Source organism: Acartia tonsa, chromosome 13 (genome assembly GCF_053477335.1).
Source record: "Acartia tonsa isolate MP-2025a chromosome 13, ASM5347733v1, whole genome shotgun sequence".
Lineage (NCBI taxonomy): Eukaryota > Metazoa > Arthropoda > Copepoda > Calanoida > Acartiidae > Acartia > Acartia tonsa.
The window spans coordinates 333,940-345,564 of NC_137272.1; the positions used below are offsets into that span (position 1 = coordinate 333,940).

Below are 11,625 nucleotides of genomic sequence, written 5' to 3' on the forward strand. Positions count from 1 at the left end.
TATAACTAAACCCACAACTTTGTTTCTGTCACATGAGCCAAATTATTTTCACATAGAGTTCATATTCTATTTATTCAAGTTAACTTTTCACAATTTTTATGATCCTAATGTTTGCTACAGTGAACTACATACATACCCCCCCCCCCCTCCCCACTTTATTTTACTATTTATTTTTGGAAGATTGTAGTTCTACACCTTTTGGCCTCTAATCTTTGGTGATTAGATCTAGATCATGCTAGACATATTTTTACATATCTGAAGCTAAGGGAGGGAGTTCATCCATTTATCCAAGTGTAGGAAATTTCAGTTTTCTGTGTAAATATTAAGTAGGCAAATACGTTTATTTATTTTCTCGTATTCATTTGAAACCGTTTAATATGCGGTGGATTAGAACCAGTTCTCATCCACACGAAAAAATTATGTCTAACATCATATTATATCCAGTTTTCAACAAATATTAAAATGTACAATCATAAGATTAAAACCAGTTCTTTAGCCCGTGCCTTCAGCATCTCGGGGCTTAAAAAAACTGGTTTTAATCTTATAATAGTACATTTTAAATCCACGGAAAGTTATTTATAATACACTGCGAGAAATAACTATTAGGTTGTTGTATACTTTAGAAACTTACATTAAACTTTAATTTATACAGCATGACCCTTAAAAATGTTATTGTTTCAAGATCTCAATACTTGGTGTGTTTTAAAAAGTAGTATATATCCTTGTTCTCTATTCATTTCCACACCAGAAAATACAAATTGTTTTATTTTATATAAATAAAGATTTTAAAAGTGACTGAGGAAAAAGAAACTTTATAAGAAAAAGAAATTTTATGCTTCTAATTTGTTTTATTAAGTTTGATATTAAAAAGTTACAGCTAAAACTTTTATTAAACATTAACAATACATTTTCATTTTATTAATATAATAAAGAGGATTATAAGTACACAACGCCTTACAATAAGCAATATATTTTGCAATGCTTTTTAGACATGTTAGAATTGTCATATCAATTTCAAACTTTGCATGGTGATTCCTGTAGTTGTTAGGTACGATTTTGAAAGCGAAGCAACTCTATAATCATTACCAGAACGACCTTACGTCCATTTTGTTTTTAACTTTTTAAACAACAAACTTTTATTTTCTCATATTCATTCGAATCCGGTGGATAGGAACCGGTTCTCATCCATACGAAAAAACTATGTCTAGCATCGTATTATATCCAGTTTTCTACGAATATAGAAATGTACAATCATAAGATTAAAACCAGTTTTTTTAGCTGGTGCCTCCAGCACCTCGGGGCTAAAAAAACTAGTTTTAATCTTATAATTGTACATTCTATATCCGCGGAAAGCCGTTTATAATACGATACGAGAAATAACTATTATACAATTATCCGATTGATCCGATTTTTTGTAAACTAATTCCTTGGACAACAAAGTACTATTTTATAAGCGAAGCATCTCTATAATTAAGTCCTAAAAATGCAAATATTTAATGTGATAATGTTTGTTTATTATACCGTTTCAGAGCTTCAATTTTATGGATGTTGTCATCCTTGTTTTAGAAATTTTAACTTATTAAGTAAATTACTTAAACTATTTTAAAAATACAAAAGTCTATATAATTAATTAAATAAAATTTTAAAAGTACTCGCTATATATTCAAGTTTATAAAATATTTAATATTCAATAAGTAAAGTCAACAATTTAACCTAAAAAAATCGATAACAAACATGAAAAGCTAACATTTATTACAACACAAAATTATGAATGTACAAAATTTGATAAAAGTACTCTATAATTATTTTCATGTTTTTAGTATTGCAGCTTCCCAGATCTATAGTAAAAATGTATATACAAACATCTACCTCCCTTCGATTTTCAATGACTCACTACAAGGGGGAAGACTCGTTTTCTGTGCTTGCTAAGAACTTTCAGGGAAAGCACCACACATTCAAAAACCTATGAAAATTAATGTAACATTATTTAGGTAAAACAAGGATGACAACATCCATAAAAAATCGAAGCTCTGAAACGGTAGGACAAACGGACACTGACGTTTTTAGGTTTTGATTATAGATTTGCTTTGCTCTTAATATTGTACCTTTTTGTAATAGGAATCAAAACTCCAAAAATCAGATCAATCGATTGATCTTCATACAAAGTTTGAAATTTATAGGACAATTCTAACATGTCCCATATAACGAATTGACGTACGGACGGGCCACCCCTTAATTACAGAAAAGCTTTGCTTCTAAATAAAAATTACATTTGTTTATTTAAAATTTTTATAAGTAGTAAAAGGAATACATATAATGTATAAATATATAGTAAAAAAATACAGAAATATTAAATAATTTTTTTTAATGCAACCATCTCGTAATCAGTGTGCATATGGCACTTAGAATCCAAATTTCGTTATGAAACTTGGGTATAAAAAAGGTTATAATCCTTGGTAGGTCAATTTGTCCCTAAATCAAACAAAAAGTTGGAAAAGTAATGGCTAACGGCTGTCATGTCAGCAAAATAACAATATCTCCCTCCTAGTCCGAGAAAATATTAAAAAACCTTAAAAAAATTGGCAAATTTCCCTCTAAAAACCTAAAAATGATGGTTTCTCAATTATTTGTAGTAGCCAGATATTCTTAAACAGACTTTGATTCCTGATTCTACTCCTCCAGACCTTTTTTTGAAATTTTGACCTCCTTAAAGGAAGCCTGCAAGAAATTTTGACCTCCTTAGGAAATACTGCAAGAAATACCACGCTTTAACTGCTGAAAGACTGCCACAAGTAGACCCAATACCCCAAATTTGAAGCCTTCAGCTTCAATAACAAAAAAGTTCTAGGCATTTTAAAGTGACATTTTATGTGGCAGTCTTTCAGCAGTTAAAGCATGGTATTACTTGCAGGCTTCCTTTAAGGGGGAAAGTAAAAAAAACGAAATTTATATTAAGTTGAACTAAAAGTCCTAGAACATTTTTAATGGTACCACCAGTGGTCTTATAGTGAGTTATAACATGGTTTACAATAGTGTGCTAAAAAAATATGGATCATGGAAAGAAAAGTCATTCCTAGTTAGGAAAATGGTCTAAAGAAGGCTATTTTAATCCTTCATCTAACAAAAATTAGCTTTTCTGTCCTTCACATAGAAAAATCTTGCAAAATATAGCTTTTCTGTCCTTCAAATAGCAAAATTTTGCAAAATATAGCTTTTCTGTCCTTCAAATAGCAAAATCTTGCAAAATATAGCCTTCTGTCCTTCACAAAGCAAAATCTAGATAAATATAGCTCTTCTGTCCTTTCAATTTATGAGATCTTAAGCCACAGACATAAGTACTTTACAGAACACATAAACAATGTTGTTTATGTGTGTGTGGCCAGGTGGAAATATTGAGAGCCAAAATTATCAACTGAAAATTTAGAAATGTAGAATCTCTACAAAATGTAGTCTCTTGAATTTTTTATGTACTTATTTTTTTACATAATTTTTTTTGGCCACTTCTGTATTTCATGACAGTATAGAAGGGCAAAAAGATTCAACTGTACTTCACACTATAAAGGATAGAAAAGCTATATTTTTGCAAGACTTTGCAATGTGAAGGACAGAAAAGCTATATTTAGCAAGATTTTTGCAATTGGACTGTAAAGCTGTAATAAGGGACAGAAGGATTTAACTGTACTTTATACAGATAAATTGAAAGGACAGAAAAGCTAGATTTAGAAATATGCAATAAGCCTAAAAACACTTCAAGAAAAGATTTTGCTATGAAAAGGCAAGCATAAGCAAGGCTATTTTTAGCATGATTTTGCTATGTTAAGGACAGAAAAGATAAATTTAGCAAGATTTTGCTATGTGAAGGACAGAAAAGCTATATTTAGCAAGATTTTTGCAATTGGACAGAAAAGCTAGATTAAGCAAGATTTTTGCAATAGGACAGAAAAGCTAGATTTTGCATTAGGACAGAAAAGCTAGATTTAGCAAGATTTTGCCATAGGACAGAAAAGCTAGATTTAGCAAGATTTTGCTGTAGGACAGAAAAGCAAGGTTTTGTGAGGTGAGAGGAGGCAACTTATGTCCTTCATCTTACAAAATCTTTGTTAAGTGAGGCAAGTTATGCCCTTCATTTAACAAATTCTTACTTAAGGAAGGCTACTTATATATCCTTCATAAGAAGGTGACTTCTGTCCTAATTGAGGAATGACTTTGTTTCCTTTCCATGATCCAACTTTTTTGGGACACCCTACATTGTGCATTGTACATTCCCAATGATGATAAACAAAATAATATTCTACAATTGTTCATCTGTGGCCTCTTTCTTGAGTTGTATTCCGTGGGTTTTAATCATGTGCTCTTTGAGGTAATATCTCTTGGGTGTAGAATACTCACAGAGGTCGCAGTCCACTTTGAAATCCTTAATAGAAACATCATTAGATAGATAGATAGATAGATAGATAGATAGATAATATCTCTTGGGTGTAGAGTACTCATAGAGGTCACAGTCCACTTTGAAATCCTGGATAGAAACATCATTAGATAGATAGATAGATAGATAGATAGATAGATAGATAGATAGATAAATGGATAGATAGATGGATAGATAGATGGATAGATAGATAGATAGATAGATAGATAGATAGATAGATAGATAGATAATATCTCTTGGGTGTAGAATACTCACAGAGGTTACAGTCCACTTTGAAATCCTTAATAGAAACATCATTAGATAGATAGAAGGATAGATAGATAGATAGATAGATAGATAGATAGATAGATAGATAGATAGATAGATAGATAGATAAATGGATAGATAGATGGATAGAGAGATGGATAAATAGATGGATAGATAGATATAGAATATATGGATAGATAGATAGATATAGAATAGATAGACAGATATAAAGATATAGAATATAAGGATAGATAAATATAGAATAGATGGGTTTTACCTGGTGAACTATTTTGATATGTCTATTGAGATCTCCTTTATAACCTGCAGAGAAGTCACACAGTTCACACGCCCATCTTATACCTTTGTGCACCTAAAAATAATACATTTTGTCTTTATAATGTTCATATGATGACAGAAACATATTATGGACGGTAAAACGGACAAAGTTAGTTATAAAGCAGTAGTGTCATAAAGTAGTATAGTGGGTACTAGTATAAGCAGTGTAGAAGTTTGTTGATGCACACTGAATTAATTGTCAGTTAATTACCTGACCTCGGAAGGATTGGATTCTACTACGATATTTCAGTGATCATCTAGAGAATCCAGGGCATCATCTGCTTAAATTGGGATGCAATACTTTAACACCTAAGGATATTAGATTAAGTGACATCCAACAGACAACCAACCATTTGATATTGCAAGACCTTTGTCGGAGAAGTCCTAAAAAGTTGTGCTTGTTTATAAGCCAAGGAATTGCCCCTACTCTTACAATGCACACCTGACAGCAGCAGTAAGAACAATTTTTATAGGCTCTAGTTATGACGTGGTGTGTGGCCCAGATCAAAACCTATCACCTCCCAAATGACAAGCAGATGCACTACATGTTGAGCCACAGCAAGGGTTATAAGTTAGGCCAGTATGTAAGTTTCCTTGCAATATCTGTTCCTAGCAAATACATAAGTATTCCATACTTTTCCAACAGCTCATATCTAGCAATTTTGGTATATTCTCTGAATCAGATGTTGGTTTAGCTAAGATTACAATTAATCGTAAATATTTAATTTATTGCATATATCACAAGAGAATAAATTGATCAACCAAAATTTAAAATTAAATTTATATAAGGCAAGATATAATTGATAAAAATATACAATCTATTGAAAGAATTTAGTACATACTGCACAGTGCATTATTTTTGTTGTCATTAACACATTTATAGTAAAATTCATTTTAGGGTTGAAAAATCTAATTACCAATAAATAAGAAAAATCGGGTACAATTGGTTTCATGACATCACCTCTTAAGAGGTGTTTTGTCATATTTTCACTGTAGCTTTTCTACTTTTTCTTGTCCCTGCAGGGCCTAACCCTGTGTAGCAGGGTAATCATTAACATTTACCTAACCTAAAATAACCTATCAAAAGCTACTGTGAAAATATGACAAAATGCTCATTAAGAGGTGATGTCACAAAACTGGCAATACCCGTATAATCTTGCCACAATGGGTTTAACAGGCAATTTTAAAAGCATTTACTAATATCTCTGCATGGTGCCATGCGAATCTAATAATATCTTACTATTTCACATTGTAATGGTTTTGCCTTTGTAAAAGAGAAGGGATAAGACAGGTGAATCAATCAAGTAGAGGGGACGTCATTATTTCCAATGTTGAAACTTTCCCTGGGCATAAACTAGGTAGGTTTTTTTATATGGTCTTCTCTGTATACAATTAATAACTGATAGATATGTAGGTGATGGCATTAAGATTTTAATTTACACCTAACCATATTGTTCTTTGACTTTCACTCTTGACCTCTGATATTAACTCTAGCTTTGTCTGCAATGGCTCTTAATCTTCTCCTGTTTTGTTGTCTTCAAGAAACTCTCTGATCATTCCATGTAATAATATTTGAAGTTGAAACCTTCTTCTTGTTCTAGTTGTTGTTTTCTCTGGACGGGCTTTTCTCCTTTATTGTCTCTTTCTTTTCCCTGGGTCCTGGATTGGGGTGGAATGTTTTAAGTTTTATTTTAGTCTCTGCATTTATTCTTCTTTTTTTGTTATTGTAGTTGTAATAGTAAAAGTTGAATTTGGAGTTGAAAGTGTAGTACATCATGTTGTACATGTTTTTGGAATGTAAGATGATGTCATCAATATAAACTAAGGCAAACAAAGGTTTTGGACTATTCTGCTATAGAAGGCATTTCGTTTTTTGGTGGCAAGTCTTAAAGGCTTCCTATTGCAACAATATTGACCAAAGCTGTGTAGTCTCAACATTTTTTCAGCTGAATCAGATCAGTGTGGCAAAGAAAGCCAGTCAATTTGCATAATTTTGATTTGCTGCTGGTTAAAGGGTTTGCATCAAACCGTCAAATAATTAAACTTTATGTAGACAATTGCCCAATTTCTTGCATAGAGTTGAGGATTCTGACAAAGCCACTGACAGGTGAAGTGCTAGTAGAAATATTCAATTAGCAATGCATCAAGACTGTTTTACTATTATCATCCTGTAATATAGAGTATTAAGGTTTTCTTGTCTGAAGCTATGGATCTTGAAAAGTGCACAATTGAATTGTTTGTACTTTTCAGGGAAGCTTAATATATGTCATGGGGTGGTTTTAGGTTATTTCCTGAGTTACCCTACCCTCACCTAGATGCTAGGGGCAAAGTAAGCATTTTTTAAATAACAAAATAGCATTTCATCCATCCAGGATGATTACAATTATTTCTTCTCTCAGTTCAGATTGATCTTCTAGTTTCAGTTTTTCTACATTGATTTTCTTCTTTCTTTTACTTTTAGTTGAGATGAGTATACTTTGGGTTTTAGGTGAAGTTAACATATTCTTTGATACTATTGTTGTTCTGCCTCAAATATTTGGCCCAAACATTTTGGGACAGGAAGGTATCGGTTTTGTTGGCTAAGATTAGAATTATATTTTGATATGGCATGAACAAGTGCAGGGATAAGCAGCGAACAGGTTAGATGATGATTCTGCTTTGTAAACTTCATTAACTTCATAGAAGAGTATGTAGGTTTCTTTTTAATATCTGTTCCTTAACTACATCTAGGTCTCCATACAGGACACGCTTCGTTTTTTATTAAATGAATAAGTTGGGGTACAATGTTTGGCACTTTCGATATAAGTAAATGATAATAAAAAACCCATAGAATGCGATAATAACTTCAGAAAAATCGAAGAAAATAGTTTTCATACTTAATTAACGTTTTTAAGTTTTTCTTCAAAAAGTTTAGATAAGATGCCTTTAAAAGTCGTCTATGATTTTGTCAGGGATAAAAATGTAACTTTAAAATAAGAATTACAACATATTTTTTCAATTAGTACAACGTAAAATTTTGAACATTTTATTGACCAGTATATTTTTTAAAATGTGAAGTAGAAACCTGAATATTTTATCATGAAAATTGTGTTATGATTTGATTGTCTGCTAGATTACAAGAAAAAAGATACTGACAGTACTTGTTGGTTCTTTTAATAAAATTAGGTAGATTACTTTCAGAACCCCTCTTTTTGCAACGTTATTTCAATAGAACAGAGCTGTAGTCTTAGTGTTCTCAATATCTAGACAGCCAACCATTGTTTTAGAATTTTTCAATTTTTTTAACTTCTGATAAAAACAGAATTAATGGTATTTTTGTAAATATTATACCTCCAAGAAATGGCTATACTTCCCAATCATATGTTGTGTGATATTTAAGAGGAATTATTTTGATATAATGTCATTAACATATTCATTGAAAAAAGTGCTATTCTAGCTTATACTTCACATTTTAATGTGTATGATAATTCAAATAAAAGATAATGAAGATTTATATTATATTTAATTCTTAAAATTATAAAGAAAAACCTGGAAACAGTAAAAAACTGACTCCATTTTATTGACATAGGGAAAATTTTGTCAAATATTTGAATAAAAAAACAATATTAAACAAAATAAATTATTTTTGATATAGTCACAAAAAGGCTTAATGAGTTTAGGAAATATTTCATTCACTAATCATGTCATTTAAACTCTATTTCACAGAATACAGTGTAAAAAGATGTTCTCGTTTTAATTTTAAGTAATTTCAAATGCATTTTAATACCTTTTAATGATTTATTTTTTGAAACATCTTTTTATAAAATGTTATTGATTTTTGAAGTTATATGTTAGAATGTTTTTAAATTTTGTTAACATTTTGTTTTAAATGTAGAAAATTGGTAATTCTAAACATTCAAAAAATGATTTTATTAAATTTTCATCACTTAAATTGCATGTTTGATGAAATTTTCAACTGATAATTCAAGAAAAATCGTTTAAGTTTTATTATATTTTACTTTGAATTGTTAAAAAAATATATTATTGTCAAAAAAGGAGAAGTTATGTTTTCCTCAAAAAAAGACCTAAAACATGAAAATTAACACGTGTAATGAGAATTTTTTTCTTTCAGGTTTAATTTTAAGTAATTATTGATATTTTTTGTAAAAAGGATTTTATATAAAAAGTTTTAAAACTCGAGTTATGTAGTGGTTCTAAAAAAGGTTGCAAATTTATGCAATTTTCTTGCAAAAAAAATTTTCTAGGATTTTAAAAATAGCAAAGGGTGTTATTAGACGTACTTACAGATACAATTGCTAAGTCATTTTGGCCAAACACTAAAATAAAGTTTTGACATCTGAGGGTCCAACCGTGAGGAATCTACTGGTAACAGTACCTAGTACATGCAGTACACTCTTTCTGACAGAAATACTGTATAACAGTCTACTGTATTCTTGATGGATAGTCTGCAGGTTTGTCAGAATTTAGTCATAAATCTTATATTCAACACATAATATTTCTGAAAAGTGTCACATAATCTGGTATTAGTAATAACAATTACTAAAAATACCTTTATCTAATAATCTACTTCTTTATCTAAGTTCTTCTGGACTTTGGGTACTTATTGAATATTACTCAAAGATAGCTGTCTTCTCTTTACTGTTGGCATTTTGATTTGTTACATAAATCACAAGAAAATAAATTGATCACACAAATTTAAGTAAATAATTATATTTATATAAGGCAAGATATATGCCCAGTTCACAAACAACTTTTAGAGGTCCACCAATTTATTCTGTAGGTTAATGTAAACTAGTACAACTAACAAATGCCTTTATAAAATCGGTCAACCTAAAGCTTCCGTAGGTCAACCTAAAATTTCCAAGGTCGACCTAAGTATTTTGTGAACTAGGCTATGATTTAATGAAACAATTTACACAAGAACAGTCAATAACTATAATTATAGTAACCTAATATCTTTCCAACTTTCTTTGGTGATTTGCAAGATCCAAATACTTGTAAGGACAGATTCCAAATTTATCAAAAGTTGGGGCTTTAGCAATTATCAGTTGCTCCAGTGACCAAGGGTTGGTGGTTTTTATGCATCTGTAATACATGGGTTCAGCTTAAAATTTAAATTTTGAAAATTCTGCATCCAACAGAATCTTTTTTGTCTTAGTATCATGACCAATAAACCAAGTAATTTTCATTCTAAAAGGTAATTGTTTGAGAGAAACAAAAAAAATTAGCCATCTATCTTGAACTGCCACTATGAAATGCATGTGGAGACACCATTAAAAAAACTAATGGGAGTCCCACAGTGTAGTGATTAACGCACTACGCTGTGGTTGGAAGAAACTGAGATCCAAGTCCCAACTTAGACTTTACACTTGGTTGACAAATATTATTGCAATTTGTCAGGTTATGATCACGCAACCTTCCCTGAGATGCCCTAAGGTTGTAAGGAGGGAGATTTGTAGTAAGTTAGGATTCTACCAATCAAGCAACTTTAACCATGCTTTCCCTCTTCCATGCTCCTCGTATGAGAGTGCCTTTAATTAGGGTGGCTTTAATATGGAACAACTGCCAAAACTCTAGACCGTCATAATTAAGTAGCTTTCACAAGAATTGCAGGTCAGCTTGTAATGTAACATAGAATACAATCAGCTATGCGAGTAGCTTACCAATCTAAGATTGCCAAAGGATTCTCACTTCCAGTCTCCGTGTGCATCTGAATCCTAACTTCAGAGAATCAAGGCTACAACAACAACATTAAAAAACCTAACAATAAAGAAAATTAATTAAGGTTTACCTAATATAAAAAGAAACTAACCTTGTCATGGTGTCGCTTGAGATCACTTGGAAACATACAGGTAAAGGTACAATCTGTCTCTGTACAATTATGCATTACTACAGGTCCACTGTGGGTCACCTTTTTGTGTTTCCACATGTACTGATGAGATTTGGTGGTGAAGTCACAAAGTTCACATTTCAACATCTTTCTCTCCTTGTGCACAGTTTTGATATGAACTACAAGATTTATTTTATGAGTGGTTGTATAGTTGCACTGGTCACACATATGAGTTTCTCCTTTGTGGGTTTCTATGTGATGGCGCAGGCTAAACTGACTGATAATTACATAAATTATATATATATCTAATTATGCTAGGACATTTTTGTGACCAAACTTTGCCGCCTGATGAAAGAGAGAGAGAGAGAGAGAGAGGGGGAAAGGGAGAGAGAGAGAAAGGGGGGGAGGGAGAGAGAGAGAGAGAGAGAGAGAGAAAGAGAGAAAGAGAGAGACAGAGAGAGACAGAGAGAGAGATTGAGAATGATTCCTGTGACTACAAAGCAAAAACAACAATATTAGTCTATATATAATTTGTGTGTGTGCCTGTAGGTGGTAAAATTACAATCTTCACATCGTAAAATTTGTCCTTGCTGTTCCCTCTGATAAGAAAATAATTATTCTTTTCCTTGTTTATTACTTAATGGTTAAGAGTTAAGACTCTAGGGGGCTTGGTGATGCTTCGGGTACTAGACATCTCTTCTCGCACCTTGAAACATACTCTGCTTATGATTGCAGTCCAGTCGCCCATCAGACAACCATAGTAACCAGTTGTGCCTGTTTTGGGCCA

General features: G+C 31.5%; 1 protein-coding gene across 1 annotated transcript; it reads right to left on the minus strand.

The window, feature by feature from the left end:
• Positions 1 to 2,271: 2,271 nt before the first annotated feature.
• Positions 2,272 to 11,434, minus strand: LOC145303944 (zinc finger X-chromosomal protein-like). Its single transcript, XM_080145616.1, has 6 exons — positions 11,382 to 11,434; positions 10,821 to 11,115; positions 4,950 to 5,042; positions 4,248 to 4,414; positions 2,906 to 3,037; positions 2,272 to 2,718 (listed from the first exon to the last, which is right to left on the minus strand). The coding sequence occupies exons 2-4, from the start codon at positions 11,064 to 11,066 to the stop codon at positions 4,292 to 4,294; spliced, it is 462 nt and encodes a 153-aa protein (XP_080001742.1). The 5' UTR covers positions 11,067 to 11,115; positions 11,382 to 11,434; the 3' UTR covers positions 2,272 to 2,718; positions 2,906 to 3,037; positions 4,248 to 4,291.
• Positions 11,435 to 11,625: the final 191 nt, after the last annotated feature.

Excerpts from the sequence above, each read along its gene's own strand:
- LOC145303944 (XM_080145616.1), bottom strand. The coding sequence starts at position 11,066 with ATGTGTGACCAGTGCAACTATACAACCACTCATAAAATAAATCTTGTA. Across the intron at positions 5,043-10,820 it reads TCAAGCGACACCATGACAAG|GTGCACAAAGGTATAAGATG; the intron begins GTTAGTTTCTTT and ends TATTATTTTTAG. Across the intron at positions 4,415-4,949 it reads ATATCAAAATAGTTCACCAG|GATTTCAAAGTGGACTGCGA; the intron begins GTAAAACCCATC and ends GTTTCTATTAAG.